This window comes from Schistocerca piceifrons, chromosome 4, assembly GCF_021461385.2.
Source record: "Schistocerca piceifrons isolate TAMUIC-IGC-003096 chromosome 4, iqSchPice1.1, whole genome shotgun sequence".
NCBI lineage: Eukaryota > Metazoa > Arthropoda > Insecta > Orthoptera > Acrididae > Schistocerca > Schistocerca piceifrons.
This window is the reverse complement of record NC_060141.1, coordinates 710,257,228-710,270,454: the sequence shown is the minus strand read 5'-3', so window position 1 is coordinate 710,270,454 and position 13,227 is coordinate 710,257,228. Positions and strand designations below refer to the sequence as shown.

The 13,227-nt window shown below is 38.0% G+C and overlaps 2 protein-coding genes across 2 annotated transcripts in view; one reads left to right on the top strand and one right to left on the bottom strand.

Moving 5' to 3' along the window:
- LOC124794629 (SET and MYND domain-containing protein 4-like) overlaps positions 1–13,227 on the top strand; it is a 110,639-nt gene that overhangs the window by 93,886 nt on the left and 3,526 nt on the right. The window contains exons 10-12 of the mRNA XM_047258135.1: positions 10,186–10,357; positions 10,621–10,767; positions 12,390–12,549. Of these exons, the coding sequence (XP_047114091.1) occupies positions 10,186–10,357; positions 10,621–10,767; positions 12,390–12,549 (479 nt within the window). The remainder of the gene's footprint in view (positions 1–10,185; positions 10,358–10,620; positions 10,768–12,389; positions 12,550–13,227) is intronic.
- Positions 2,073–13,227, bottom strand: part of LOC124794630 (autophagy-related protein 13 homolog) — a 75,882-nt gene continuing 64,727 nt past the window's right edge. Inside the window, exon 6 of the mRNA XM_047258138.1 lies at positions 2,073–2,162. Coding sequence (XP_047114094.1) covers positions 2,158–2,162 — 5 coding nt within the window. The 3' untranslated portion in view covers positions 2,073–2,157. The remainder of the gene's footprint in view (positions 2,163–13,227) is intronic.

Here is a 13,227-nt window from a genome sequence, read left to right as displayed (position 1 = left end):
GGGACATTTTCCGTCTGTCTTTTCGAGTCTGCCATTTCAGTTCTTTCAATAACTCTGTGACACACTCCCACAAAAATAATGTGAGAATTAGTGCCTCCCTTCCCTGTATACATTCAATATCCCATGCTGGTCCTATTTGGTACAGCTCCCACACACTTCAGCAATATTTTAGGATAGGTCACATGAGTGATTTGTAAGCAGTCTTCTTCTTTTTAGACTAACTGTATTTCCCTAGTATTCTACCAGTGAACTGAAGTCTCCTATCTGCTGTACCCACAACTGAGCCTATGTGGTCATTCCAGTTCATGTCCCTACTGTATTTGTATGAGTTTACAGATTCCAGTTGTTACTCAGTGAGATTAAATTCATAGGGTACTGTGTTTCTTCATTTTGTGAAGTACACAATTTTGCGTTTATGAACATTTAAAGCATGTTGCCAGTCTTTGCACCACTTCGAAATCTTATGAAGGATTGACTGAATATTTGTACAAATACTAACAAATAGATAGAGGGGCTGGCCGGTACTTACCTCAGCTCAGTACAGCCGATAGATAACACAAAACAGAACATAAAATTTACATTCCTAGCTTTCGGAACTTTGTTCCTTCATCAGGGAGGAGAGAGGGGAAAACGGGAAGAAGGGAAAGTGGATTTAGTTACTCACAACCCAGGTTATGAAGCAACAGGGAAAGGTAAAGGTAAACAGGGAGGGTAGCAAGGATGGATGCATGGTTGTCAGAAGGAAGCCAAAGGAAGTTGCTTCATAACCTGGGTTGTGAGTAACTAAATCCACTTTCCCTTCTTGCCTTTTTTCCCCTCTCTCCTCCCTGATGAAGGAACTAAGTTCCAAAAGCTAGGAATGTAAATTTTATGTTCTGTTTTGTGTTATCTATCGGTTGTACTGAGCTGAGGTAAGTACTGGCCAGCCCCTCTGTCTCTTTGTTTGTAGTTGTTTCATATCTTTATATAAATATTTGTACAGCTTTAGTCAGACCATTCTTCATTGTAGATACCTAGATCATCTGCAGAAAGCCTAAAGTTACTATTAATATTTTCTGCAAAACCTTTAATACCCTGATTATGGAGCTCCCTTCATGTTGTATTAGTGATGACAAGGTTTGCGAGCACAACATTCAGTTCTGCTGTGACTTTTGGAGCCATTATCCTCTCATTTTACATCACAGTCCTTTTCAGTGATTGTCCGTCACAATCACACAGCACACATTGTAGTCCACACTATGACTTAGCAGATGATGTTTTTCCACTTTCTTTGTATGTGGTATAACCTTCGCTGTAGTGCCTCTTGAAACCCTTAAACACTTCAGCTACCGTGGTTATGAAAATACACACCATACGGGCACCAACAAATTGCCCTACTTTGAATACACTGAGCTGCAACATAATACAATCAAAACTCTACAGAATATTGTTTTGACCATGATTGACACTTTGAAAGTATTGAGTACATTGCACATGTGCCATTCATGGTCAAATATAACAGCACAACCTGCAGGCTTGGCTAGCATCTGCATTTATGTTCAAGCATGCATTTCTCTCAGTCTTTCAATATTTTTGTCCACTTCCAGTAAGTGGGACACATGTTGATTTCTGTAAGCACTATAGAACCTGGATTTGTAAGAGAGCTTACCTTCAATGGAGCATTTGAATGACATGATTGTTGTGTTGAGAAGGAGTTGTGGAAGACAGACATTGATTCATTCATTCATTTACACATCATATTCCATAAATGTTGAATCCTGCCTACTCGTCAAATATAGGGTGCTTAGGAAACCTGCTTTCTTGGATCACTAGACAACATTCAAGCAAATCATATTAATGAGTTTTATTACAAAATGAACAATGACAATACTTAATTTTGACAATAACACAAAAGTGTTGCAAGCAAAGGGAGACTTGCAAATAAGAAATCTTGCCAGTAATTACAATTCCTAAGCCGCTGGTCTTGAAGTGCCTAATCTTTATGGTGCTGTAGAAGTGGGCCGTGACCAGTCAGCACAGCGCTTGTCCTCTTTACATAGAGGCCGCTGCTTTTGTGTTGTCGTCCTAGAGAGGGGTTGGTCAGCATGCAATTGGCTGATGTCTTCTTCACAGCCCTCTCTGCTCTCTCATTTCTGACTGGTGTGGTGGCACTTGATTTTATGCTGGAACAGTAAATCTTGTCATGAAGGAGGGCCTTCAGGGATATGGAAGATGTTAAGTTATATATTAACAGACAGAGGTAGCCACTGCAGGCTACTTTGAAATAGGACAGTTATCGTCTCTACATTGGCAAAGTCAAAATCTATTAAAAATGAACATTAGCATTAAGCAGAATTTACATCTTTGTGATCAGATATTCTGATAAGTTATAGAAAGAGTGGTTAAAACGACAGTGATTTGATAAGTCTGGTAAATTTAAATGAAATAACGGAACATTTGTGTTGCACTTTCATGGTTGGTAAGCTTGATTATTCCAAGGATTGTATAAAGAATTTCAACGTGTACACCATACAATTAATTGTCGACAGCCATCTGAATTGGTCAGTTTTGAAGGGTTGGACTGCCACACAAATCAAAACAGAATTAGATGACATTCACATGAACTCTGCATCATTGAAAACCATTTACCTTTGGAGTGATGAATTTAAATGTGGTCAGACAAGTACCAAAGATGAAGCATGCTCTGGGAATCCAATTGAGTTTCCCATAAAGGAAACCATGGACAGAATCTATTATATGATAATGCAAGACCACCGAATAAAAATTTGAGAGACTGCAAGCAGGTCAACTGAGTGCATGCATAATATCCTGCATGGAAAATTGGCTATGAAGGAGACGTGTGTGAAATGGTTGCTGCAATTGCTCACAGTCAATCAGAATTGCATCTGACACAACATTTCAAACAATGTCTGATGATGTTTAATCACAATCCAGAAGACTTGTTGCCCTGTTTTGTGACTGTTGATGAAACATGGATCCATCATTACATGCCAGAGTGGAAATGGCAGTCACAACAATGAATAGAGGTGCGTGAAAGGTGCACTGAAAAAGGCAAAGACCATTTTGTCAGCTGGTAAGGTGATGGCCACTATTTTTGGGGTTCCTGAGGAATAAACCTCATAGGTTACTTGGGAAAATGCAGAACCATAACCGGACCCTATTATGCTTCATTGTTGGATTGTTTGAAACTTGCATTGACTGAAAAAAGTGCTGTTTTGTGAGGATGATGCATCATCCCACATATCAGCAATAAGAATGATGAAAGTGCCTGAATTGGGCTTTGGATTGGTTATTCATCCATCCAGTTCACCAGACTTATCCCTAAGTGACTGCTTCGTGTTCTCTAACTTGAAACATTGGCTTGCTGGGAAGAAAGTTTCATCAAATGAAGAAGTAATGTTTGCAGTGTATAATTATTTTGCTGAGTTTAAGAGGACATATTTTTCTGATGGAATCAAAAAGCTGGAGGAGAACTGGACCAAGTGTATATCCCTCAAAGGACATTATGTTGTGTAGTACGAAGAGTCGTTTATGAAAAAAACATTTTTTCTTGCTTTTTATACAAGACTTATTAAACCATCTTTGTAAAGTACCCTTTCACTTTGTTTTCAATATTGGGGAATTTCAAATTTTTTGCATGATGTCTTTGGGTAACCTGGTATAGACTTCTTAGCTAGAATATAAAAAGCCATTCAGAACCCTAGATAGGGATATGTAATTTATATGGAAATGAATTTTACTTCTAGTATTTTGCTTTTAAATTGTAAAGTTCATCCTTAATTCACTCTTTTATTACTAGCAAATACCACTAGAGAATTTATATATTGCCACATATGTGTAAGAATCCTCAGATTTCTGAAGAGGCTCATACAAAATGTTAAACTTTACACAGTATTCTTACTCCATGCTTCTGTAAAAAAATGCTTTTTTTTGGCCTTAGCTGCTTGGTCCCAAAGGATAATGTCATAAGACAATTTCAATTGCAGGTCAACTGAATGATTTACATTTCTAAGTGCAAAGCATGCAGAACTCAGCATTTTGGTTAGTTTATCCATATGCTGATGCCACCTCAGTTTATTACCTATCTGGATACACAAGAAGTTTACACATGGAGCCTGATCTAGTCTGTGCCTACTGATCTCTGTATTGCATACCATGAGTCTTTATGAGATAAAAAGCTATTACTTTGAACCAGCTGGAAGCCCATTCCACTATTCTCGTAATTGTGTCGGGTATGAATGTTTTTGGACCATTTATCAGTATACCTGTATCATCAAAAATTGCATGCAGTTTCATTATTCTCTTGACTATATCTGATATAGATGTATTTTGGCAGCTTATTGATATACATACTTGTTATCAGCAAACATGACAGTTTTTCGAAGTCCCAGGAAAATTGTTTGTATACGGTCAAGAATGTGAACAGGCCTAGCACCAAACTTTGCGGGGCACCATATTTAATGATTCCCCCATCCAAATTCAGTCTTATTCCTTTTGTATTATTTGTTACTGTGACCCTCTGTTGTCTCTTATTATTATTATTATTGCGAAAATATGACTCCATCCATGCAAAGTGAATGCCTTTAACATTGTAACACGTACTTTGCATAGTATAATGTTATGATCTCCACAATCAAAGGCTTCAGAAAGATCACAGGAAATGCCAGCAGGTAATTTTTCATGATTAGCTTTATCAGAAGAGGGTTTGTGTGATGGTATATTGATTTCTCTATGGAAAAGCTTGTACAGGAGGCAAACTAAGCTGTTGTTAAAAGGATGTCAGAATTTTTTTCACTATTCTGTTGTAAGCCAACTTCTCGAAAAATTTTGAGAACGTGGAATGGTAGTAAATGGGTCTGTAATAAGAGGTCTGTTGCTTATAACTAATTTTATAAATCGTTGTTATCATGGCATGTATCAGTCCTTCAGGTGATACATCCTGACTGACTTACTTATTACTTAGATTACTTGAGGGGCAAGTATTGTTTTCGTTCATCTGTCTTGAATTGTTTGCCTCCACACCTCATTTATTAAGTTCCCGAATTGTGCCAATACAGGGAAATTATTCGCAAATAAATTTCCATATATTTTCTTAACAGTGACTGCAGGAACTGATGCAGATTAGAGTCTATTTACACTGGAAGATGCTACATTCCACTGATGTATGTTTAAATTCAACACCTGGAGGGATTACAAATGTAATTAATTCTTTACAAAGTGGTACTTCATCAATTTATGATGGTCTTACTAATTAAATTTTTAACCTTATGCTAAATTGAGACAATTAAATCTGGAACAATTACAGTATATAGAATTGAATCTAATTAAACCATCTGACATTTTAGAACTAGTTTTTTACAGTTAATTCTATTTTTTAGTGTATGGCTGTACTCATTTCACTTTTTTGAATTTTCTTCATGGTGGGATCTTTAGTACATGATAAAAATGAATAAATCACGGAAGGAATGAATTACTGTTGTAGGAATGTGTGTGTGTGTGTGTGTGTGTGTGTGTGTGTGTGTGTGTGAGAGAGAGAGAGAGAGAGAGAGAGAGAGAGAGAGAGAAAGATTGTTGGACTTATGCGGCTTTTCGTAACGTTAATAGTCGCGCGGGGTGTTGGTAACACCCCAAATAAAAGTGGCTATAATGACATTGTTGTGCAGCATATAACTGATATGTATATGTATACTTCACAAATGACTATTTAGAATGTTATCTCCCAGTACATTATCATTTTATTTAATATTACTTTAGTATTAAATTGGGTTATTTGAAACATAAGCAATAATTCCCATTTTCTTACAATATTTTGTTGAATTATTTATTTCTGTTATTCTTCGTAGTGTATTACAGGTATGATATTATACATATAATTCAACATTTGTTCAGCCAACTCATACAAACATTTTATGAAATCACTCACTATCACTGCCTGCATGGGGTGCCTTATCGTAACACTTTTCACAAACATTTCTCATGTGCTTAGGCACATAACTTTCAAATATCGAGCACAGTGCAATTTAACTTTTACATCTTTACTCTGGGGACCAACTGTGCAGTACCTGGGCTTAAGTATTCCGTGTTCAGAAGGTGGTGCATTATTGCTGTCTTCAATTCCCACCATTTTAGTGGCTTTCTTTGTAACTTGTTTAGGCAGGGAGTGAGCAGCTGCTCTCTTGCACACTATGGGATTTACTAATGACCTTCCAACATCACTCAAAAACATTCTTTGTGAAATCCTCTCATTGTTATTATTTGTGTATACGATGAAGGTATTAATGCAAGCAATGTCAATCATTTGGAAAAATGGGGCAAGTGGGCAGTGAAGGTTTTTCTTGAGGTTGAATAAGTAGCATACATTTCATCTACTGTGTCCACGCCCGTTTTGGTCTTATTGTACATTGTTATAATTTCTGGTTTCTCTTCCTCCGCAGTATTAGTGTCAATGTCACCATCATGATGCAAAGATGAAAGGAGAGTAACGTTTTTGCACTTCTTTGGCACATATGAAACTATGGTGATATCCATTCTGAATCCAAAAAGGCTGCCTCTAAGTTCACAACCTCTCGTGCGACGTAAGTCTGGAGGGAGCTGCGTCTTATTCTTTCTAAGAGTTCCTACTACTGTAAGTACTCTTCAGCCAGTGGTATGGAACAAAACCCATTGTCTAGTGTCACACTGTGTCCTGTACCTTCGATAGGCCATACAAGTTTGACAGTGCAAAGGAATCCTCTGGCTGTTTCCCAACATAGATTTTCATCACCAAAGTATACCATGTTCTTGCGTCACATAAGGTGAAAATTTTCAAACCATATTTCACAGATTTGGTTGGTATATACTGTTGGAAACTGCATTTGCCTCTAAATACAACCAGATGTTCATCCACTGTCATATATTCAGGCACAGTGTAATTACTGACACAGTTTCACGTGAATAATTCAAACACTTCTCTGAACACAGCTAGGCGATCAAGTTCTCTACGTTGTGGTCTGTCTTGAATATCATCAAATGTCAGACAATACAACAAGAAATGAAAGTGCCGGAAACTCATTGTTGCATGAAATATTGCAATTCCAAAATCATTTGTGTCCTATAAGTCTTCCAGATTTTGGTGTCCTGCCCTGTAATGCCCAGCCAATATCAACAGTACCAGAAGAGACTTGATTTATTCCTCATTTGTTGGTTTGGCACCACGGTCTCTTGTAAAATTTGATGCAATGTGTTGTATGTAAATATTTGTTCATGATGTAATCGTTCTAATTATTATGCCATTTATAAATATCGAAAAACAGTCCACAGCAGTTTTCGTAGATTTTGTGATAGGTTTCACTCCAGGGAGATGAATAATGAGGCCTACACTTCTAGTTCTTACGTTGTGACTACGATAACTTTTCATCCATTTTGTAACCTTATCCTTACCAATAAAAAATCATGCTTGCTTTCATTATCCGCTGCACTTACTTGCGGTTCCAGTTCTAGGTTGTCTTCATTCTCAGTTTCCACGTTACTGTGATGAGAGAGAACTTCACAACTGTCTGTTTCCTCCTCTTCCTCATCTCCTCCTTCAAAAGTTTTGTCTAAGACCTCTTCCATAAGCTTCCACAATTTTTCTTGTTCTATTTCGTAATGATCCATAGTTATTTTAACTGCACAGAGCGACAAAATACCAGCAGCTGCTATAGAACACAACTGTGAGCTTTCACGCAGCACTGCAACATAAAGAGTCGTGCGGGTTGCTGTCAACACCCCAAGACACATTGTTGCATGTTTTCTTGGAAGTTGCACTTCCATTGTAGATTCTATTGTTACGCAAAGCTTTCATATTACATCCTGGAAAGGTACCAAAGAATGTGACGTTATACTCCTATCCATTATCTAATAATCCATTGATAAGGATTACTGGGGTTAAAGTATGTTTTACACAGAAGAGAAACTATGTGATTCATAGATTATTGAAGCTGTCCCATTCTTACGTTTTCCATTCTACAGGTATAAGTATAGTTTCCCATGTCATGCATTCGATTATAAAGGTGAGTTACAGCTGCGTATAGCTGACAAAGTGCAATAGAGCCACAATAACAACATTGTTGACTTTGACATCTTTCCTATTGGCTTTCACCTCAGAATCTTCAGACCATCTGTTATTGGTAGTGAACAAGTTGAGCCCATGGCTGGTGGTTGTACTGGGTGTCTCAAAGAGGAATAGTTAATATTTATGGATTTGAAAGGAACTTCCATTTGAAGCAAAAAAAAAGTCTAGTAAACATGGGCTCTAAAATACATACTTGAGCTATGGGCACTTTCTCATCTTTGCTATTGTGAAATACTGTACATCTCTTCCACTGAACAAGTGCTCATAGTGCTTAAGATATGCATTTTAGGGTCCATGTTGCCCCAACAATTTCTTCTTGTTTTGGTCCATACTACCTCCTCCCCAAATATGGAGAGCACAGAGCAAGCAGTAGAAGAGATTTGTTTCACAGTATCAAAGAGTAAGTAGTGCTCCTAGCTCTTACGGTAGGCAAGTTAGAGCCCATGTTGACTAGACATTCTTGTTTTGAATGATCGTTCCTGACATATTCCTGAATATTGACCGTTCCTCTTGGGACACCTTGTGTGTACCCTCTGTGCTAACATCTGAGGGGGAGGGGGGGGGGGGTTGGTCATTTTTCCCTCATTGTTATTGCTGTATTTCCTTCATGCGGATATCTTCTTGTTACAGTCAGTGTTACTATCTTGCCTCTCTTTGTTTGATATGATCCAATATTGTGGCACAGCATAAATTAGCTTACCAACCTTTTTGCATGTAGGTGTATCTGTTCAATTCCATGATTCCCAGGTGATTTTCTGGTAAGCATAACACATCTGCAAATGTTGCCTCTGTTTGTTTGTTTTTAAAATTTTTCTGGCTTAATAATGTGAATTCATACATTGGATACATGATCTTTCTTATGTTTTGAAACAGGGAAAATCTAGTGTGAAATAACAAAGATATGAATTAAACAGATTGTTGCTTACTACATAAAGTTGATGCTGAATGTCAAACGTGCATATTTAAAAGAAAACTGTTAAATGTTAGACATCATTAAGATATTGTTTAAAAGAAGACTGTTGAATATTAAGATATTGGACAAAGTCCTTCATCAAATGTACAAACACACACATTTATAATTCCTACACCCATACACATATGGTTAATGTCATTTCTGGGTGCTGAGGCCCTAATGGAGTGAGTGGCAATAGTAGGGTAGGGTGGAGGAAGATACTGCAGTACTGTGTGTGCTTGTGGGAATGTGATGTGCGGGGACATGGTGGGGACAGGGTAGTGGGCTGCTAGGTCCAGCATCGGAAGGTTGTGCTGGTGTGTGTGTGTGGGGGGGGGGGGGGGGGGTGTAGAGGGGGGGATAGATTCACACAGGTCCACTGGGGGAGGATGGGGGGGCGGGGGGGGGGATGTGGGGAGAAGATGTGTATGAGGCTCAGTGGGAGCAGGAAATGGGATAGAGGCAGGTGGAGAATAGGAGGGACTAACAAAGTTGAGGCTGGGAGGGGTGGGGGACATAACCAGAACAGTGGGTATGTTGCAGGGATGGTTCCCACCTGCATAGTTGAAAAGGCCTCATTGTCTAGAAGCAACACTGGCTATGTTTAATTGAATTTTTGTGTGTGTGTGTGTGTGTGTGTGTGTGTGTGTGAGAGAGAGAGAGAGAGAGAGAGAGAGAGAGAGAGAGAGAGAGAGAGAGGGAGGGAGGGGGGGGGGGGGTTGATGCACATGCACATGTACTTTTCTACATTTGATGATAGACTTTCATATGTTTGGATAGAATAAGCCATATGAGTGGTTTTTTCTCATATCCATAATCTCATCAGAGTATTGCTAGTAGGTGTTCCAGCTGTAAAGGTATTTACATTGAAGCTCTGTGTTTGAGTAGTAAAATTCAGAGAAAGCATATATCCATTTTTTGCTTCAGACATAGCTGTTTTAAACTTCTACTAAAGTGTCTGTTTGGGTAATGTTGGTGTATACTGTAAAACTAAAACAGTATCTCAAATGTTGGCAGTTAATTGGCATAAAATCTCCTGCAACCCAATCAAAATTAGAGCTTGATAAAATGTTTTTCTTCCTTGGCAGGTTACTGAAAATTTATAGCGATAATTTATGTATTTTTTATTTTTATTTTACAGAAACATTTTTCAGCATGGATGTGCCCGCAGTGTAGTGGACCTCTAATATCGAACAATGAATTGGAGAGTGAGAACAAAATCCGTATATTAAAGTGTTGTTGCTGTAGATTTAAAGAGAGAGCTGACAAAACTGAACATTATGTAGATCAAGCCAACAATTGTTATGAGAAAGGTATACTTTTTTTTCTACTTAGAATAAGCTTAATGTATTGTGGTAGTGCAACTGAGAAAAAAGTCATAGGGATGTATCTTGAAAAATGTCAATTTCTGAATTGTCATGACTCAGCATTACTGTATGCAATTTCAACCATCAACAAAATTATTTCCTCTAAAATAAAATTTAAAGCATGAAAGAAATAATCCCACATTTGCAACTTTTAAGCAGAAGAAACAGTGAACCTTATGTTCTGATCTGTGATACTGTTTTCCAAACAGGAGTTGATGCAGCTGACAGTGGTGATATAGAACAAGCTCTGCAGATGCTCAAGCAGTGTTTGTCCCTGAGAGAGAAATATCTGTACAGTAAAAATGCTGACATCTCTAAATGCTTAAACCAGCTGGCAAGGTGCTGTGCAGTGAAAGGTTAGTAAATGTGGTGAGGAAAGTTTTGGCAGAATGTAAATAATTTAGGTAACAACTGACCGAAACAAGGTTGAAAACCTCACTACCTCTTAGATGTACCTTTTTTTGAGGTAGAGTACACACACACACACACACACACACACACACACACACACACACTCCCTCTCTCTCTCTCTCTCTCTCTCTGTCTCTCTCTCTCTCTCTCTCTCTCTCTCTGGCACACCTATACAGCTACATTGTGCCAGCTGAATGCCCAGCCCCAGGATTGCAGTTCTGTGGATTGACTGAGGTAAAGGATTGTGTTGGATGTGGTGAATGAGGAGAAAAGGAGGCAGAGAGTGGGAAGGTTGGTTGAGGAAGGGTGGTTGACGGTCAGAGAGAGGCAGCGGGTGTACAGGGTAGAAATGTGGGAGGGTGAGACAGTAGGTGTACAGGATACAAATGTAGCACACACACACTGGCATCAGCGAATTTGTGCAGTGCATGATGATTATGATTATGATGATGATGATGTGGAATAGTAGAATAGGGGTGACAGAACAGAGGAAGAGTGACTGTGGGGGAAGAAGGTGTGGGTGCAGGATGAGTAAAGTTAGGGTCTTGGGGCAGAGTTGAGATGGCTTTGGAGCAGTGTGTTAGCAGAAAGGGTACCAGGAGGTTACCCTCCATGCAATGTACATTATAATGCTTTAAATACTGTTTAGAAAAGCAGGTAGATGACACTATTGGAAATCTTTCAAATCAATAAATGTCTAACATAGAATGCTAGTGCAGCTTTAAATGGCCAAATGGAATTTCTTTCCCAACATTCTGGTCTGAGTTGCTGGAGTTGGCAGTCGTGTGTGCCTGGGGTGTTCTTGCTTGTGTATTGTTTGTGTGTGAATGTTGTGTGTGTGTCTGTCTTTAATGATGAAGGCTGTGGCCAGAAGCTACATGTGATTGTCTTTTAATCATGCCTGTCTGCAAGTTAATATGTCTTCTTTAAAGTAAGTAGCAATCTATCTTTTCCTACATTGTTGATATTCACTACAGTAATATTTCTAAAGCATATTATTTACTGCTGAAATATTTTACTTGGATATATTTTGAAGCTCAGTGAAACAAAGAGAGTTTAATTTCATTTGGTAGAACATGTCTTTACTTGGAATGCCATTGTTGAATATAAAGCAAAGCATTAAATGTGATTAACAATGATGTCAAGATGACAATGACGTCTTACACAGTATGTCTAAATGCTTTTTGTCGGGTCTAAACTCTAAAATGAATGATATAGTGTCGTGAGAGTCTGCCAGTTGCCATGCAGTCAAACTGTCACAGAAGTTCACTACAAATAATCGGTAAACAATTTGGAATCTCAGAATTTGAATGCTCCTGGGGAACATCAGACACTGACTGCTGTGACCACATCAATCAACAGGCTAATTAAGGGTGGACCAATATTCGGCAAGAGAAAATAAGTAAATGAAGGTTTAAACCTACAGTTTTCTAGGCAATTTGTTTTTGTTGAGCCATTCAGAAAACCTCATTATAATAATAAACTCTATGAGACTGTAAGAAGAGATTGCTTTGGAGTGATTCTTGTGGAAGACTGTATTGTATTATAACTTATACCTTTATTTTAGGAGATTTTGAACAAAGTGTTCAGCTCCTCAAGAGGAGCATAACAATGGTTGAAGAACAGTTTGGTGAAACAAGTATCGAACTTGCAAATGAACTGCAGAAACTGTCCGATGTGATGCTGTGTTGTTTGAAAGGAAGTAGTCTACAGCGATCTGAATTTTTGTAAGTATATGCTTTACGTAAATTTATTTTCTTCCATTTATTCCTAAAATATCCTGGCATTTTTACTTAAATTATTATTGTGAAACTACATTGTTTTCATTAATTTCAGTGAAAAGAAATCCTTTATAGAATATATTTACCTGCTGCAGTGCAGCTGAAAAGGCAAGAAGAAACTATGTCCTTAATCCTTGTGTTCAGAGATGTGCTACAGGAATATAAAGCAGCATAAGATAATAATTTTTGTGGATTTTACATTTGCCTTTCACATTTAGTGTTTCCTCAGTGGAAGTCAGTTCAAAGAAGTAAAAACAAATATGTAAAGAACAAATCAGATGGAGGAAAATGTAACTTAAGGCTGTATTTCAATTTGTGTGCTTTAGTTTCTTTTTGCAGATTACATGATACCCATCCAGTGTCTACTTATATTAATAGAGTCATTATTTGGTATCAAATTCTCCTTTAAGCACGGTATCTTCCTTTTTTGTAACTCCAGTGTGAAGTCAGTTCAGACTTTCAAATATACGAAAAGAACAGTGGTTTTGTGCTGCTAATTCTTCCTTTAATGGGACAGTAGGACTTTCGTTCTGGACTGCCTAATTGTGAAGTATTTTCATTTTCTTGATTTCTTCCAAAGCTAATTAGGAAGGTAGGCAGGATGAGGCCTTGCACTTATACAGA